The sequence below is a fragment of the Hoplias malabaricus genome, unplaced genomic scaffold, assembly GCF_029633855.1.
Source record: "Hoplias malabaricus isolate fHopMal1 unplaced genomic scaffold, fHopMal1.hap1 scaffold_264, whole genome shotgun sequence".
NCBI lineage: Eukaryota > Metazoa > Chordata > Actinopteri > Characiformes > Erythrinidae > Hoplias > Hoplias malabaricus.
Genome location: NW_027100794.1, coordinates 30,885 through 50,551, shown reverse-complemented (window position 1 = coordinate 50,551; position 19,667 = coordinate 30,885). Strand labels below are relative to the sequence as shown.

The window sequence follows — 19,667 nt, the reverse complement described above, 5'->3', positions numbered from 1 at the left end:
ACACAGGTGCACCACTTGGGTTAAAAGCGCTGTATAGTTGAAATCTTTTCCTACTTGATGCTTTAAGGTACCAAGTCTATAAATATTCCTCGAACTTAAACACTGATCCCCCGTAGTGCCTAAATAATAATTACAATGTAGTATTTGTATTCCTAGCTAGAACTTTTATCCACATTTATTGTGTCTGATTATGGAGGAACAGATTTGGACAGGGCTTTTTAACTGTCTATAAATATTGTCTTTCTTGACCTTCATGCTTATTAACAAATGCTAGAAGATCTTTGATTATTATGATTAATATTTAATGTAAGGTGCATTTCTCTTGGTTATAATTGGCCTGAGAAACAGATCTATATAGGATCTATATTTCACGACAGAGATAAGTGTGAAATGATACTATTGAATGTATTATTTTAGAAATAATAAAAATTGTTTTAAAAAATCAGACTTTTCTGAAATGAATGTGAATTTGAACGGGAAATTCATCGAGTGCAACATACGATGCTGAAGTTGGCTATATAAATATTCCACAGTAAAACTTCATCATATTCAGGATATTAATAGTCTGTTATATTATGTCTTCAATGAGCCTTTCAGATTTGAGACACTTTGAATATAAAGAGATCATATCAAATGAATTAAGCCAAATGTGCAATTTCTCCACACATTCTATCATGTCCAGTGCTATGTTCACAGGGCAATTACAAAAAAATTCCACAGTAAAATTTCTTCATCTTCAGGATATTAATAGTCTGTCTTCAGTGAGCCTTCCATATTTTTGAGACACTTTGAAAATAAAGAGATAATTTTCGCGGAATGAAGCTAAACGTGTAGTTTTTCCACTGTATGGAAGTTGTGTTGTTATTTTGCCATCTAGTGGCTTATTTTAGCCATATATGGCACAGATGTGGTTGTACTGTGAAACAAGCACTTCGGAAGTGAACTTGGAAAATTTCTTAAGGTGAATTTTCTGTTCCACCTTAAACGGCAAATAGGAACTATTGCTCCATTTAAGGTGGAACGGAAAATTGTAATGTTAGCCAAGAAGCTAACGGGCCAGCAGTATTCGCGCTGTGGTCTCGCGCGAGTGTCCTGTCAGAGCCGTTTAACGGCACTTTTTCCAGTTACAGTAAAATGACAATTAGAAAATTATACCTAACGCAATCGAGTACTCAGTAAAATTGTTAAATAAAAATTTGTTAAAGAATATATTGATTGTTAATGGTAATAAGCTGTTCAATTTCGCTGTTGAAATGAAAACCGGTGTGTGTGTGTGGGGGGGGGGGGGCGCTTTGGGGTTGGTATAAATTGCAGGTTACCAGGAGTTCTGATTATCTAACTTACCCTTATCTATTTGATTTCTCATTCAGAGATATTAGTTTCTTTGAACAGCCTGTTAATTAATTTATTTATTTATTTTTACCGCTGTGCTGCTACTTACATGCATTCCTCTGAAGAAATCCTTCAGTTACTCATCCAGGTCTTATAATACTTCTGTTGGATGCTTATTGGTCCTTTCTTATAGTCTACTCACAGTCCATTGGCTCAGTCAACATTCTAGAATGTCGTGGTCAATGTACTGATTTTACAGGTCAAATGTGTTAAAGAAGGACAGTTAAGTTATATTTTTTACTCTCAGCATATTATAGATCAGAGGTGTTTAGTCCTTATTGCAAAGGTCTTGCAGGTTTTTATTATGTTAAGGTAGAAGCATCACCTAATCAGTTGTTGGAAACCAGTTTATTAAAAGAACTGGAATTGCCTGTGCCCCTGCTTGGAATGAAAACCATGCAGCCCTCTGTGGTTATATTTGATGTCAGGATGCTGTTCAAACTATGGTTCCATGATCATAGCCACATTTTTACCCATTTTAGTTTTGCTAGACACAGTCAGTAGAACAGTAACCAGAGAAGATTTTTTCTACTGTGAATGGTTGTGTTTACAGAAAAAGCAGCAGACTTGGGACTAGAAGGTTGCTGGTTCAATTCCCATGACCAATAGGAAAATTGCGGATGGGGAGAGTGAAGGAACCGCACTGCCCTCCTACATCACCATCCACATGTGCAGTGCCCATGAGCAAGGCACATAACTGCTCCAGGTGTGTTCATTGACCCTAGTGTGTGCGTGTGTTTCTGTTCACTGTCACGGATGAGTTAAATGTGGAAGGCACATTTCATAACACGTACAATGACCAATAATTCCACCAAATCATGCTGCACTCAAGTCACTGTAGCACTCAACTAACATGTGTGTGTTTAGTCTACATTCATCTCAGGTGAATTGAGTGTTTAATGAAATATGTCTGTGTTAAACTGTTTTTGTCAGTGTTTACATTGGAATTGTGAACTAACTGACAGACACAGGATGTGCTATATTTTTGACGCAGCAGTTTTCTCGGTGTTTAGGTTCTGTTGCCTCCATGTGGCAGATTGGATGGGTCAGAATCACATGACTACAGCTCAGTATCGTTAGTTTAAAAGGGACACTACACCCACACACACCAGGACATTAACAAAATTAAAATGGAATGACCAGAATTAAAAGAAACATCAAAATAATAAATATTTGCAAGATTTACATTAATTAGATTCTGAATGTGGAAATTGATTTAATTTTCCATTAATTCCCCAGCTCCACCCGTTGCAATTTTCATGCAGAAACAGTAATTCGTGATCCTGACACTGTTCCTCTGTTAACTTTTTAACTTTTAAAAAAAATTTTCACAGGTTTTTCCCAAGAGAAAAACCAGAGGGAAAGCTCTGGTGGAGGAGGAGAAGAAGAAGAAGAAGAAGAAGAAGAAGATGAAGAAGAAGAAGATAGAGTGACCCAGGAGAAAACTCAGGAGCCTTTACCAAAATACCGGCCAGACTTGCACGGCACTCTGAAAAGAGAAACCCAAGACTGAGCACTGAGGCATGTGTTGGCTTCCCTTAAGTAGGAGTAGCCCAGGTGGAACCAATTGCCCCAAATTAAGAGTGCCTCTGTCTCCGTCTAGTGACTGGGGGTGCCTTAGCAGGCAGCCTCGCCCCAGCCCCAGGCAGACCTCTTACAGAATCTTCCTATAAACTCTTCATTCCAGACACAACCTTGATTCACTTATTTATTTACGGTAAGAAGCATGCATTATTAATATGACATTTTGGATAAATGACTTCTAGTCCATTTCATATCTTTTTAGAAATGCAAGCTAGTAACATATAAGACTTTTCACATATTTGAATAATGCAAAAATATAGTCAATTTATACCTTATCAACAAAATACCAGAAAATTATTTTGCAGATCCCTAGTACATGTACAGTACATATGTTTTCTTTTTTTTATTTTTTATATATATATATATATATATGGCGGCACGGTGGCGCAGTCACACAGCTCCAGGGACCTGGAGGTATGGGTTCGATTCCCGCTCCGGGTGACTGTCTGTGAGGAGTTGGTGTGTTCCCCCCGTGTCCGCGTAGGTTTCCTCCGGGTGCTCTGGTTTCCTCCCACAGTCCAAAAACACACGTTGGTAGGTGGATTGGCGACTCAAAAGTGTCCATAGGTGTGAATGTGTGTGTGTCTGTGTTGCCCTGTGAAGGACTGGCACCCCCTCCAGGGTGTCATCCTGCCTGATTCCAGGTAGGCTCTGGACCCCCCGCGACCCTAAATTGGATAAGCGGTTACAGATAATGGATGGATGGATATATATATATATATATACACACACACACACATTTTATTTATTAATTTTTTTAACAGTATAACTTAATGATGATGATGATAATAGTGAGCCAAACTGGGCTGGTATTTTAATGCTGGCAACATTGGTCAGTATTCGTCAAGCTTCTTAATATAAGTGAGTTTCAGGATTTCTTGATGCAAGTCAAAGTAAATAAGAGATGGATCTGATCTTAAGTCAACACTCCTACTCTGATGAACTTCATGAACATGGACCACACGGCAAGAAAAGTTATTCACAATTATTTCTATAACCATCATCTAAATTTTCATGATTGTGACAGTCCTATTTGCCACTTGGTGTTGACAGATTCTGCTGCACTATTGACCCTAGTCCATACACTTGTATTTACATTTGGTAATTATAAAAATTTTAACATTTTGTTTTATATATATATATATATTATATTTCCTTTTTGTTTAGTGGATTTCATCACTGCCTGTAAGCATTAGATAGAATGAAGACACTTATATTTACATTAATTCTTCACTTATGGCAGCTAGCTCCTTATTTTTATTGATATTTATCAAGCTTTTTATCGCTGGCTTTTACAAAGAGTCCCACAACTTTGTCTATTCTTAAGGTCAGTTTAGTCAAGTATTCAAATATTATTTAGAAAAGTTAAAGTTAAAAAAATCAATCTCTTTCTTTCTTCTTTGTAGAACCATTTGAAGACTCCTTTTATACTTGGACATTTCGAGTGAAGTGAACCTCCAAACAAATATGAAACTTCACATCGAACAATATAAGATTTGCTGTCTAACAAGACAACAGTCGGTTGCCTCATACCAGCAGTATTTTCTGTGTGCACGAAACTAAAAAGGATCCTGTGAACTAGAACAGGAAAATTAATTTATCTGCTCAGTTTAAAAAGGCCCTGCCGCCCTCTCACTAAACTTACATTAAACTCTTCAAACAGTGTCATAGAGACACCACATGCACATAGTTTTGATTGAGGACAAATGTATACCTTAGGTTCTGAGTGAAACGCTGGTTTATTTGATCTGAGATGTCTCTCTCCTCTCAGGGACGAAGCGGATGATCGAGGGCATTATCAAAGCAGGTGACGTGTGTCTGATCGTTGAGGACGTGGTGACGAGTGGCAGCAGTGTGCTGGAGACGGCTCGGCTGCTGGAGAAGGAGGGGTTAAAGGTGAAGGACGCCGTGGTGCTGCTGGACCGAGAGCAGGGAGGACGAGACATGCTCGAGGCCGAGGGTATCACCCTCCACCCGGTCTTTACCATCTCCACCCTGCTGGATGTACTGCTGGACGCCGGACGCATCGACCCAGGTCAGTTTCTCTTCCGTTCTCAGTCCTGGACCTGCAGCTCTCATCATTAGTGAATCCAGCTGCTGTTCTCCATAGAAAACATGAGATAACACTGGATGTTCTGAAGCAGCTGCACATGAGCCTGAGGTCACCGTACTCAGTGCTGTGTGTCAGCTCAAGGGGCAAAAAACCCTCAAGCTCTGGGGTGTGGGGCAAATAATAAACCCTCGATAAAACAGCAGCACCGTGAATAATTCAGTGTTTACTTTAGAAAATACATCAAATACAATCAGTTATTCAGAATCTAATATCAGTTTTTATGTTTCTAAATATCTAATATCAGTTATTCAGTTGTTCATGTTCAGTTACAATATATTCACTGTCTCATTAATTAACCCCTATCAAGTGTTCTGCTGTAAATAAGTGCTATTGATTACTCAGTATTAGTTATGACTGAGTGTTATTTTATAGAAATAATAGTAAATATAAAGTGATACCTTTATGAAGTTCTTATTAAAGAGTGAATAAATGTTGCCTGTTGCAGCCACACGCAGGAGCGTGAAGACTTTTATCAAGGGAAACCAGACCTTCACTAAACCACCAGGGAACAGCTCCCCCAGAGGCGAAGGAGATGATGTGTGAGGAGAAAACAATTGACAAACAGCAGATTTGATTCAGAAGAATGTTGCCCTGTTCCATAAAGAATACAACAAATAAAACGAGAAACTTGCCTTTCCTAAAGGAAACATGAAATGGCTGTGCTGCTTGGATCAATCTTGCACCCTAATTTTATCTTTCTTTTTTTTGTCTCACACACACTGGGTAAGACACCTGTAGGGTTGTGACAAGGACGCTCAATGTGGTGTAATAATTTTGTTGTTTGAGCGAGTATTAGTCATGTCATAACGAGTTAATCGCAGACAATTTTCTTTGCACTGAAAACACATTGAACTCTATGGGAGCATAAACACTCCCTAGAGCCGAAGAAAAATTCATAACTGAACCCGTATTTTCAGACGGTCTCAAATGTACAGGAGCTAGAAAGGGGACATTTCTCTAACATTTAAAATTGAAAAAGAAGTCTCTAGGTGAAAGTATAAGGACGTTTATGGCGAAATGCTCAGCTAAAAAGTGGAAAAAGGGTTTTCGGCGACCGGAAGTTATTCATTTTCAATGCGGCAGCTACACTGGGGTGTGTCTGAAATGATTCACCTGTTCACTCATTCACTGATCACTAGACTGTAGACTGTACTGTGTAGAACACTATATAGGGAACAGTGAGAGGGAACTCAGACACTCACTTATTCAGGAAACTAATTATTTTGACCTTTCATCATGGGACATGAGAAATGTGATGAGAAAAAAAAAGTTTTTATTAATGTATGCTGTCTTCAGTTTTAAAATACTTTATATCATTTTTAATGTAATAACAAGTTATGAATAAAAACAGTTTACGTGTCTTATTTCAGCGTACAAACTGCATTTATTCAGTACTCTTCACACACACTTTTATATTCCGTATTAATCAAAAGGTCCGTCACACCTGCAGTTCTGTTGTTTTTAGTAAAGATTATAGCCCTAAGACAGAGATGTAGTCGTTCTCTGACAAGGACTAGGGATCTGAGTCGAGCCGTTAGTTTGTCGGTGAATTCAAACGGTCAGCTGTAATTTACTGCTGTGGCCACAAGGCTACGCTGTTATTCAGAGAAACTAAGGGCTGACCTCAGAACACCCAGCGCTGAAAATTAGCGTTATAGTTAACACATTTAAAATTTAAAATTAAAATACACTGCCCGACTTTATCAAGTACAAACTTAGAATGGTGTATACTTTTATTACGAAACCATACAATCTGAATGCATTTTTATTATTTCACCGTAAGCAGCAATTAACTAATGTTTTATTCCCAATTTAAATCTCATTTCCTGTTACTAAAGTGGTACACATACTTTTATCATACCTTTTAGAAACAAAACATCACTGTAACAGAAAAACTGGAAATCTTCATATTATTAACTTTATTTTCACATGGAAACACCTAGAATACTGTCACCTCAACAGGAGATATACACAGCCCAAATCCACTTATTAAACAATTATAAGATTCTGACAGTGATAAATGGTTTTATAGTGGTGTGTGCACTGTGTTTAGAGCAGCTTCAATAGACAGAGGAAAGATGGTCCCTGGAGCTGTGTGACATAGACACCACCGTGCCTCCTGTAAATATACAGTTTAATTTTTTAACTGAATTACTGAAATAAATTAACTTTTGTTGCTAACTGGGGCAAGTCTGTCTGAGAATGAATGAATGTTGACCGTAAAGAGCAAAGATGCAAATAAAATATAGGAATTGTGTCCATTATCGCTTCATGTACGTGGACAAAATTGATACCCTTCTTTTAAAGAAAGAAAAACTCACAATGGTCACTCAAATAATTACATATTACCACCATCACTGCTTTCATTATCTACTATTACTATTGTCAGTACACATGATCAGAAAAGCAGACTTTTGTGATGGTACAGGGACCTTTTGTCAATAATTTGTAGATTGACCAGAGGAGGATAGGTCCCTCCTCATGAGCCTTGGTTCGTCTCAAAGTTTCTTCTTCATCTCTGAGGGATTTTTTCCTTACCCCTGTCGCCCCTGGTTTTACTGGATTTCTGTGAAGCTGCTTTGTATCATTTGTAAAAAGCGTTATATAAACAGCATGGCTGTGATGCGGCACAAAATAGTCCATCTCAGCCGTGCGGTTATTTCATGATAACACACGACCTCGAGTGTTCTACTGCTTTTATATAACAGTTCAGTAAATATATAAACTATAAAAGTTATGTCAAAAGTATTTATGAAATAAGTAAATCCTTCCACCAAATTGTAGTTCCTCAACAAGTAGCATGTTGCTACGTCACAGTAACGAACTCTACAGCTCTTCAGTGAGTCACTGCCCTCACTCTCCATTTATTTCAAGTTAAACGTGTTAATAACAACTGAGTATAATTACGTACATGATATTTTTATCGGTATTTTATTCTCGAAGTACAATGAAGACAGTTTATTGGAGCAAAACATTAACTGAAGCTTATTAAACGGTGAAAAATGTGATAACGACAGCTGAGCTGCACCGTAGAGAATTAGCAACGGCGTTCAGCGGACTGATACAGTGTTTGTGGGGGGAAAAAAACGTGCTCTTATCGCGAATCAGAGTGCTCTACCGGAACTAACTTGTATAATTTTTCAGTCTCACTATTTGTATGGCACACTGGTAAGCACAGCGATGTGTGATGACAGGTTTACACCGTAAAACAGTTAAACAATCTTCACTGCCCATCACAGGTAGTCAACAGATATGACTCCATCATTTGAAGAATATTATAAAAAATAAAAAAACACCAATAATTGCTGCAGTAGCTGTGGAAGGTCATATACAGGCACTGTAATACACACGTGACCACGGAAATGTGAGAACCAGATATTTTGCGTGCTTCTTTCACTGTGAAGAAAACTTCAGGGGGGTTCTAGGAGCCAGTGAGTCTAGTCCTGTGGACTCCACCACTATAACGAGTACTTTAATCTAATAACGGACAAATGAATAGATTCAAACCAATTTATAGCATTATTCTGTAGAAAACACAGACTATAACAGGTGTGTTACTTTCATTTAAACATCAGCAGACAGGATGGGAGTGAAACTGCTGCACACACAAACACATTTTTAGATCATTTTTCCTCCCACAGGAGCAGGAATATTCTGTGTTATGTGGTTGAATATAAATACAGAAAAAACAGAAATCATTGCCTACACAGGTCATTTCACTGCAACATACAGACAGCTCTCTTTTAGACTGGTCATATGAGCTATTCTACAGCTAATTTCTGTTAGGGTTTTCATTTTATTTATACATTAACTTAATTGTTTATTTTTTAAATTCTCGTTTCCTCCTCTCCGCCTCTGGGGGAGCTGTTCCCTGGTGGTTTAGTGAAGGTCTGGATAAGCGGTTACAGATAATGGATGGATGGATGGATGGTTTCCCTCGATGAAAGTCTTCACTCTCGTGTGTGTGTCTGCAACAAGCAACATTTATTCACATTTTAATAAGAACTTCATAAAGGAATCACTTTATATTTACTATTATTTCTATAAAATAACACTCAGTCATAACTAATACTGAGTAATCAATAGCACTTATTTACAGCAGAACACTTGATAGGGGTTAATTAACTAATGAGAGTGAATATAACTGAATAATTGAAAGTAAATACTGACTACTAGTTTGTATTTAAAAAATAATACAAAGACAGAATAGATTTAATTTAGCAATTGATTGTAAATCCTGAGAAGTGCACTGCACTTAATCAATAAATGATATTTGTTCATGAATGATTTATAACAGATCCTGAATAACTGATATTAGATATTTAAACATATAAAAACTGATATTAGATTCTGAATAACTGATTGTATTTGATGTATTTTATAAAGTAAACACTGAATTATTCACGGTGCTGCTGTTTTATCGAGGGTTTATTATTTGCCCCACACCCCAGAGCTTGAGGGTTTTTTGCCCCTTGAGCTGACACACAGCACTGAGTACGGTGACCTCAGGCTCATGTGCAGCTGCTTCAGAACATCCAGTGTTTTCTCATGTTTTCTATGGAGAATAACAGCTGGATTCACTAATGATGAGAGCTGCAGGTCCAGGACTATGAGAACGGAAGAGAAACTGACCTGGGTCGATGCGTCCGGCGTCCAGCAGTACATCCAGCAGGGTGGAGATGGTAAAGACCGGGTGGAGGGTGATCCCCTCGGCCTCGAGCGTGTCTCGTCCTCCCTGCTCTCGGTCCAGCAGCACCACGGCGTCCTTCACCTTTAACCCCTCCTTCTCCAGCAGCCGAGCCGTCTCCAGCACACTGCTGCCACTCGTCACCACGTCCTCAATAATCAGACACACGTCACCTGCCTTGATAATGCCCTCGATCATCTGCTTCGTCCCTGAGAGGAGAGAGACATCTCAGATCAAATAAACCAGCGTTTCACTCAGAACCTAAGGTATACATTTGTCCTCAATCAAAACTATGTACCTGTGGTGTCTCACATCAGAGGGGTTTTACGCTTGAACTATGACATTGTTTAAAGTGTTTAATTTAGTGTAAGTGAAGTGTGAGGGCGACATGGCCTTTTAAAAAGATTTATATAAAAGTGAAATTGTTTCTGCTTTTTTCTTTTTTTTGCTTCTGACTTTTGAAATACATGGCAGAACCCATGTCTTGTATACGTCTGTGCGTGGTGGTGATTGTTGAAGCACTGACTCCAGCTCCAGTCCAGTCTCTGTGAATCTCCTGCACATTTTTGAATGGGATTTGTTTCACAATCCTCTCCAGGGTGAGATTATCCCTATTGCATTGTGGGCTTTTCTTTCATTAACCAAGGGGTACCAATAACTTTGTCCACGTGTGTACGCTGATTAATATAGAAACATCCTGGTAAAACGTGACTGTGTTGATCACTCCTATAGGCTGCAATAAAACGCTCACGTGCCTGACATACATGTGCATCTCAAGTTATTCATTCATTGTCTGTAAACCCTTATCCAGTTCAGGGCGGCGGTGGGTCCAGATCCTACCTGGAATAACTGGGAGCAAGGCAGGAATACACCCTGTAGGGGGCACCAGTCCTTCACAGGGCAACACAAACTCACACATTCACTCACACCTACGGACACTTTTGAGTCTCCAATCCACCTACCAGCGTGTGTTTTTGAACCAGGGGAGGAAACCGGAGCACCCGGAGGAAACCCACGCAGACACAGGGAGAACACACCAAACTTGCACCTTGAATAAACTTTTTGATATTCTAATTTTTATTAAAAAATGAAACTCTGTTTCATTAAGCAGTGATCCATTTCAAGTGTTTATTTCTTTTAAATGTTGATGATTATAGCCATCAGCCAATGAAAACCCTAAAGTCCATCCATCCATCCATCCATTATCTGTAACCGCTTATCCAGTTTAGGGTCGCGGGGGGTCCAGAGCCTACCTGGAATCATTGGGCGCAAGGCGGGAATACACCCTGGAGGGGACGCCAGTCCTTCACAGGGCAACACAGACACACACACATTCACTCACACACTCACACCTACGGACACTTTCGAGTCGCCAATCCACCTACCAACGTGTGTTTTTGGACTGTGGGAGGAAACCGGAGCACCCGGAGGAAACCCACGCGGACACGGGGAGAACACACCAACTCCTCACAGACAGTCACCCGGAGCGGGAATCGAACCCACAACCTCCAGGCCCCTGGAGCTGTGTGACTGCGACACTACCTGCTGCGCCACCGTGCCGCCCAAAACCCTAAAGTCATCTCAGAAAATTAGAATAATCAACACAACACCTGCAACGGCTTCCTAAGCCTTTAAAATTGTCCCTTAGTCTGGTTCAGTAGGCTCCACGATCATGGGGTAGACTGCTGAAGGACAGATGGCAGACGTTGACACCTTCCTGCTGTATCCGAGAACATTAATGGAAAGTGGAACGGAAGGAAAAATGTTTGGTAGAAAAAGGTGCACAAGCAACTGGGAAAAACTTGAAAGGATTGTGAATTCACAAGGAGTGGACTGCTGCTGGAGTCAGTGCTTCAAGAGCCACCACAGGTCGCAGTCCTTGTGTCAAGAGCCTCATGACCCAGAGACAACAGCAGAAGCGTCTCATTTGGGCCGAGGAGAAAAAGACTGGACTGTTGCTTAGCATCTTGTTTGCAGATGAAAGTTGATTTGGAAATCAAGGTCCCAGAGTCTGGAGGAAGAGTGGAGAGGCACGGTCCAAGCTGCTTGAGTCTAGTGTGAAGTTTCCACAATCAGTGATGGTTTGGAACCATGTCCTCTGCTGGTGGTCCACTGTTTTATTACAAGTTCAAAGTCAGCGCAGCCATCTACCAGGACATTTTAGAGCAGTTAATACCTCCCTGTGCTGACAAGCTTTGTGGAGATGTGGATTTCATTTTCAAGTAGGACTTGGCACCAATGACTGGTCATTAAACTCACCTGATCTGAACCCCACAGAGAATCTATGGGGCATAGTCAAGAGAAAGATGACACAAGACCTAACAATGCAGACAAGATGAAGGCCACTATTCAAAGCAGCTTTGGCCTCCATAACAATTGTTTGTTTTATAAAAACACTTAATACAAATTTCCAAGAGTTCTATTTTCTCATGAATGAGAGACAGGACTACGAAAGCCCTGAAGGGCAAGATGCGGGGGAAAAAATATTAAAATTATGCTTCTGAGAAATTATGCTCTTGAGAAGAGTGTCTGCTAAATGCTGAAATGTAAATCTGACAAATAATCACATTGGCCTGGACTACGCTGTGTGATGAGGGAAGAGCAGAGTGGAGTTCCTCATCGTCTCACACTGTCTCTGCACGGTAGAAGTATAATAAGGAGATGAATGATTACCATAGTCCTTGGCCTCTTTTCTGCGGATGAGCATGGGGTGGTTGTGGTTGGCGCAGATGATGGTGGCCAGCGGCAGAGCTGTGTACGGGACGCCACACACACAGTCGAACTTTGCTTCAGCTTCTTCAGCGCGCTCATACAGCAGTCTGGACACCTGAGAGGAAGAGTGAGAGTGTGAACAAGAGTGTAAAAACACACTAAAGGCACATCTTAGAGCAATTTCAGCATGAAACAATATAAACATGGCACAAAAAAAGTAAAAAAAAAAAAAAATATATATATATATATATTGTGAATGGTAGGTTATTTCTTTGTAACAATGCTTTTTGGCAATAAACCTTCTACCGTTGGAGCGTGTTCAATTCCCTTTGAAATGGTGCCACATTTGTAAGGAACCTGCATAATTTTACCGTACCAGGTCCCATCATGTCCGTTTTCAGACCTCTTGCACTCATCCTTCTCTTTCTATCCCTCCTTCAAAATCCATCCATCCATCCATTCATTTAAATAGGAGGCTCTTAGAGTGGGGTGATGTCATACACTGAAGGATCTCTGCCCGAAAACCTTTTTTTTTCCCCACTTTTCAGCCGAACAATTCGCCATAACTTCCTCATACTTTCACCTAGAAACTTCTAAAAAAATTTAAATGGTAGAGAAACTTGTCCTTTCTAGCACCTGTAAATTTGAGCATTATTGAAATTACGGTTTTTGAGTTATGAATTTTTGTTCGGCACTAGGGACGGTTTCGGCTCCCATTGAGTTCAATGTATTTTTAGAGCGGCTCAGAGTGCGGTTTCTAAACTTTTCTCCTGTTTTTAACTCGTCATAACATGCTCAATTCTCACTTAATCTGCATATTTTTTTTATACCATATCGATCCCCATACTCTCCTTGTAGCAACGGTATATGTGGTTAAGTGATGTGGGGAAATCTTTCCGAGCTATAAGCATTTGTTCAGAGGGTGGGTACGCTCCCATAGGAATGCACTGAAATTATTTTATTTGTTTTTCAATTTTCTGCCGAACATTTCACCATAACTTCCTTAAACTTTCACCTACAGACTTCATTTGAATTTTAAATGGTAGAGAAATTTGCCCTTTCTCAAACTTGTAAGTATCAGACCATTTGAGAATACCACTCTTGAGTTATGAACTTTTGTTTGACACTTGGGATGGTTTTACTCCCATAGAGCTCAATGTATTTTAAGAGCGGCTCGGCACGCAGATTTTCAACTTTGCCTGTTTTTAACTCGTCATTACACCATCAATTCTCGCTCAAAGTGCAAAAATGTTTACACCATCTCGAGCGCCAGACTGTCCTTGTCGTACGGTAAAGTTTTCGAGCTACGGCCAAATTTCCTGAAAGATTGCACCACTATCTCAGAATTCATTAAACAATAACTACATTACAGTGAGTTTCCATCTTATTAAGTTCACCTTGTAGCTACAGGCACTGACTCTAGTGTCATATACACCCACTATGACTGAGTACTCATGGGAGGTTTACTGAATATTATGATTATTTACAAATTATTAGCACCATTTTCTCCCATGTCCATTAATGGAAAGGAGCTGCTTTAAATATTTATTTGAACAGTGGGCCATAAGTGTTACTTAAGGGTTTACACATTTAAACTGATTATAATCCAATACTGTGCTGAGTACAAAACAGATAATACAGTCCTATAATTCTGTAATCAAATTAAAATAATGACTGTAGACATGAGAGACCTAATGGATTTCATAAGTTTGCAGTTCACCCCATAATCAGATTAACACAAATATATCATTAAAATATCAGGAGTGCTATGTATTTAATTTTCACTGAAATGTAATATTTTAAACTCTAACTAGTGGAGGGTACCTAGTTCTGTTGGAGATAAACAATGCCCTTTTTTCAAATCACAAAGGCTGCATTTCCTACACTCGCCTTCCCACAAAACATCTAGACCCCCACTTTCTGGTTTCTACCCACTTGCTGCGTACGCCCCTCCCACTTGCGGGCCTCCGGCCTGAAGAGGTATGTACTTGAGAGGTGTGAATGACGTAGGCAGTCTCTAACACTTTAAAAGGTAATTTTTAAGGGGGACGTCTTAATTATCCAGGGTTTTTTAAGGTGGAATTGTTTTTACAATACTTCATTCACAATATACTGGCTGTCTTTTCAACATTTTAAGCTTTATTTCAAGTGGTCATTTTTAAAGGTGGAGGTCTCAATACAACTGTGGGTTTCTTAAGGTGAAATTTTTTTAATGTGGTATTTTAAATGTATTGGCCATCTTTTTTTGCTTTTAAGACTCTTTTGGCCTGCGATCTGAACATCTCACTACAATTCTGGGTTTCTTAAGGTGGAATTGTTTTAAAGATGGAATTCAAAATGTTTCGTTTTCCATTCACGGCCTACGGAGCTCCATAGAGTCCAATGCAAACTGCTGCGGAAGAGTGCTCTCTTAAAATCCCACTACCAACAGCTTAGCGGTCAACACCTTCACCATAGCGTCGCCTAGTGACCCACGCAGGTTTTCCGTACCGACGACCTCGCTTTAAGCGGGAAAGACGCGGATTGGGGGACGGGGGTTTCAGCGGCGCAACATCTCGCATTTCCTCCTGTAAATGCAGACCTCTAGTTCACCATTGTGTTTTCCTCGCTGTGTCGTGATATACGTTTAAAGTGGTGCTATTGAGCTCTGGGTACTGGGAAACTGAGTTTCTCATCCATATCCGACTCCCAAAGTATTGTAGGGTATAACTCATCTGAACAGCGGCTCCTCGTGCTATAACTGTCCTCTGGAGACCGCTCCAGCTATCTAGTAACTCTGCGATTACATAAAGGGAATCCTTTAGTTCTAGTAGTCCAGACCGAACTAACGTTTGTGTGTGTGTGCGTTACTAACCTCTCGGAGTAACTCTGAGTAAGAGACGATTATTCGGAGGTCGAAGTAAATAGGAGAAAAAAGTCCACTCTTCAGTTGAAACTCTCCGAACTTCACTGCTTCCACCTCGTGGAGCTTCAATATCAACTTCTTAACACCTTCCATCCTCAAATGACTAACACTTAGCTAACCCGCATCATTTCATATAAAAGACGTGTTGGCGGGCGTTTGTCACCCCCCCCAATCGTTGAGGGTGGGGCTTTATGGCGTTAATTTTGTGCCACAATTCTGCACGCGCGCGCGCATATATTTCGAACGAGCAAGAAGGTTTCTTTCGATGTCTTTGACCTGCGCGCTCGCTACCCACTTACAGCCAATTACAAAGTGCCTCAGATTCAGCCAATCAGAAACGTCAAATGACATTTCTGATTGGATGGTTTGACCGCCAAGTGGGAAGGACATACGCGCCAGAGACATCGAGAGATCAGAGACATCGCGCGTGCAGAAACCTTCTTGCTCACTCAAAAATATCCGCGCGCAGAAACCTTCTTGCTCACTCAAAAATATCCGCGTGCAGAAACCTTCTTGCTCACTCAAAAATATCCGCGCGCAGAAACCTTCTTGCTCGTTCGAAATATCCGCGCGCGCGCGTGCAGAATTGTGGCACAAAAATAACGCCATAGGGCTTGGCTCTTACAGGGACAGTAACATTGCTGAATAAACGAAGAATGGTCAGGGGTTTTCAGCGGTGTTTCTTTACAGATACTGATGCCTGTAAGATTATCAGGGATTAGTTAAAAAATAAAACATTACCACTTTAATTCATTTATTATTGTGTAAAATATATCTTCTGCTTGTAACTCAACTGTGGCAGTGAACACATTAATAATGCACTAGTGGAGGTGAGCAGTGCTTCATTTTTAAATCACGGGGTAAGGGCACACAGAGACTGGGCTGATCCAGCGAGTGCACATGGAGTGTAAAGGAGTGTAAATTCAAAGTTTTTAAAGTAACATCAGACCTTAGTGTGGAAAAACAACGCTGACTGACGCATGGTAAAGTCCACACTGTCACACTGTGGAACACCTGTGAACAAGTGTATTAACACCTCTCAGTCAGATATCTTAGCGGATTAATGAGCTGCATCCGTTCTCTGAACTCTGGAGACAGTGACCTGGAGCAGGGCTCAAACCCACAACCCCAGGATCCTGGAGCTGTGTGACAGAGCTGTGTGACAGAAACACTACCTGTCGCACAACTTTGTAGCCCCTGTTATATTATTTATATTATATTATCTTTAAAGGCCTGTTACGTTAAGGATTCTAATTCACGATGGTTTGTGAAAGGCCTCTGTTAGTAAATGTGTTGACATATTGTTTTGAAGAATACAGTGTGTGGATCATGTTTGTTTCCTGATTCCTCGCTGCACAAGAGCCATCACGTGTTTGTTAAATATGTCCAGCACCACCATATTTAATTTAATAAAGGACTGATAAAAATCCTGGATGTTAACTGTAAATACATTCTCAGTGTTTAGCGCACTGTTTACAGTTACAATCCTACGGAGCCCCTGAAGGGACATGGTCAGAATTTCTTTTTAGGGAAAAATCTCGTGAACACCACTAACTAAGTCGTGAGCACTACTTTGTCTCTCTGTCTGGCGACATGGCAGGAAAGGAGAGGATGTGCTGTAACTCCTCCATCATGGACAAAGACCTATTTAACTTTTTGGAGTCACGTCACATTGTAGAAACAGAAAAACATACAAAGTGCTGCTCACGACTTACTAAGTGGTGCTTACTAGAATTTTCCCTAAAAAGAAATTCTCACCATGTCGCTTCAGGGGCTCTGTATTAAAGCACTTTTGAAAATAAATAAATATAAATGCTATACATCCTATCATTATTTTTATAGATGTATGATGTAAAACGAGCTGTTTTTTAAGCTGCTGCTGTAATCTCCGTGATGATAAACCTCTTCTGTCACAATCCGAACTATCAACCCTTCTCTATTTCACTCACTGAACAACCATAATATAATCACACCAGTCAGGACAAAGGTGCTTTATTGACTGAACACACACACACACACACACACACACAACTCTAGATTAGACTCCATTTCTATTTCTAAATGAGGACGTAACGGGCTGAAAAACTACTCTCAGGTGAAAAGGTCATCACCGGTGACGCTGACATTCATTGACCAATTAATTGATTCATTTATTGATTCGTTGATCCAGACCGACCACAACAATGTTCAGGTTGAATTAGGTCCAGAAGATGACTGACTGACTGAATTAATTCATTATTGTACAAAGATTTGTTACAATCTTCAGAGCTTCTGAATCGGTTCTCTATGGAAGTCTCATCAGACTTTGAAATATTACCACCTTTGAATTTGTAGTAGCACTGAATCTTTTTGCACTGAAATTCTGCATCTGAATATAACTGCTCTTGAATAGATCTCGCGAATTTTCAAGAACACGTTTTCACTGTTATTATTCAAGGGTTAATAAATTCAGATAAAAAAATTCAAACAATATATTTTGAAGTTGCTCAAATTCGGTAGACGACATTCAGACAACTACACATCTCTGCAGGCCGAAGGCCATCAAATGAGCGGGGCGTACGCAGCACGTGGGCACAAACCAGAAAGTGGGGGTCTAGATGTTTTGTGGGAAGGTGAATGTAGGAAATGCAGCCTTTGTGATTTAAAAAAAGGAAATAGTTTATCTCCAACAGAACTAGGTACCCTCCACTAGTTGTAGTTTAAAACATTACGTTTCAGTGAAAATGAAATACATAGCACTCCTGATATTTTAATGATATATTTGTGTTAATCTGATTATGGGGTGAACTGCAGACTTATGAAATCCACTAAGTCTCTCATGTCTACAATCATTATTTTAATTTGATTACAGAATTATAGGACTGTATCTGTTTTGTACTCAGCACAGTATTGGATTATAATCAGTTTAAATGTGTAAACCCTTAAGTAACACTTATGGCTGTTAGAAATTCGGCATCGAAGAGTCAGGAGACTGGAGTTCGGCGTTGACTGGAGTTTATTTTTCACATAGAATGAGGGGAATGAAGAATATGATAATCGGGTTGGGGGAGGAGCAGGAGGAAGACGAGGAGTGAGAGGAGGAGTACATAGAATGAGGGGGATGAAGAATATGATAATCGGGAGAAGAATGAGAGGTGGGGTAAGTGTGAAGAGAAGGTTTGATGGTCGAAGGAAGGGGGAGATGGGCTAGATGGATAGGTGTGAGGGGTGATAATCAAAGAAAGACATAGTTTATATCATGGCCCACTGTTCAAATAAATAAATAAACCAAAGTGCCGAACTCGTGTGTGTGTGTGTGTGTGTGTGTGTGTGTGTGTACAAACAGCAAATGTAATCAAGTTTACAAAAAGTAACAACACTTCAGTGTAAATAACCAATACAGTGTAGTGTCTGGGCAGAGTCAGTGGAGGTTCAGTGGCTGTTGAACAGCGTTTTTGTATTTTCCTCTTCCTCTGCCGGAGTTTTTGCTTGAGGAGGTGAAACGGATTAGCTGTGTTTACCCTTTCTGTTGTTAAAGACTTCTTTCATTTATGTAACACCATGCTTTACTGTAAATCTGATATTTTCTTACAACACCCCCTCCACACGACTGAAGTCACTCCAATTTTTTGGAGCAAATTCCTCCACCTCAGAGCTCTTCACTGTGTCAAAGCAACTCAGGTAAAGAGCGTATGATGTAATACGGGTAACTGGATGATGCCATTGCATAAGTCAGATAACGATAATGGATATTATTTTTGCTCTTAAAAATTTGTGATGTAGTTGCGACCTATACGATTAGGGCTGGATGATACGGCCAAAAATTATATATATCGATATATTTCTAAATTTCAGTCGATATTATATAATTCCGATATCGATATAAACCATCTCTGTTTTGTCTACAAGTGTAAATCGTCTCCTCTCAATATGAATTCAGAGCGATGGCCCAATGAAGCCTCATAAAGCCTTGAAGCACAAAATAAATAAATAAATATTTGTGAAGGCCTCATGCAACAGTGTCTGCATGGGAATAATCACTGCCAAATATATCAATAAAAACACCTTAATTTGATTTTATGTGGTTCATTCATTCATTCATCCACCCAGATAATCTGTTTTTGATGTGAGGGTAATGGTGATAGAGGTCAAAAAACTTGTCAGTATGATTTTAGTCAATGTTTAAATAAATACAATAATGTTTACCAAAGATGCGACAGTTATGACTTAATTAATTTTTGTTAAGAAACACCATTTTTCCACTGTGCTTGGCTTCCACACCGGCAAACTCAAAC

At 39.8% G+C, this 19,667-nt stretch overlaps 2 protein-coding genes across 3 annotated transcripts; one reads left to right on the top strand and one right to left on the bottom strand.

Moving 5' to 3' along the window:
* The first annotated feature begins 1,924 nt into the window (after window positions 1-1,924).
* Window positions 1,925-5,909, top strand: LOC136680218 (uridine 5'-monophosphate synthase-like). 2 transcript variants are annotated; one of them, XM_066658562.1, is made up of 4 exons: window positions 1,925-2,098; window positions 2,727-3,109; window positions 4,748-5,011; window positions 5,535-5,909. In XM_066658562.1, exons 3-4 carry the CDS (start codon window positions 4,759-4,761, stop codon window positions 5,630-5,632), a joined length of 351 nt encoding a protein of 116 aa, XP_066514659.1. In that variant the 5' UTR covers window positions 1,925-2,098; window positions 2,727-3,109; window positions 4,748-4,758; the 3' UTR covers window positions 5,633-5,909. The 2 variants fall into 2 exon arrangements, with proteins under 2 accessions (XP_066514659.1, XP_066514658.1); XM_066658561.1 differs by lacking the exons at window positions 1,925-2,098; window positions 2,727-3,109 and having other exon boundaries at window positions 4,272-5,011.
* Window positions 5,910-7,592: 1,683 nt separating this feature from the next.
* On the bottom strand, window positions 7,593-15,567 carry LOC136680219 (uridine 5'-monophosphate synthase-like). The gene is made up of 4 exons (XM_066658563.1): window positions 15,343-15,567; window positions 12,450-12,603; window positions 9,722-9,985; window positions 7,593-9,057 (listed from the first exon to the last, which is right to left on the bottom strand). Exons 1-4 carry the CDS (start codon window positions 15,484-15,486, stop codon window positions 8,969-8,971), a joined length of 651 nt encoding a protein of 216 aa, XP_066514660.1. The 5' UTR covers window positions 15,487-15,567; the 3' UTR covers window positions 7,593-8,968.
* Between the last annotated feature and the right edge of the window lie 4,100 nt (window positions 15,568-19,667).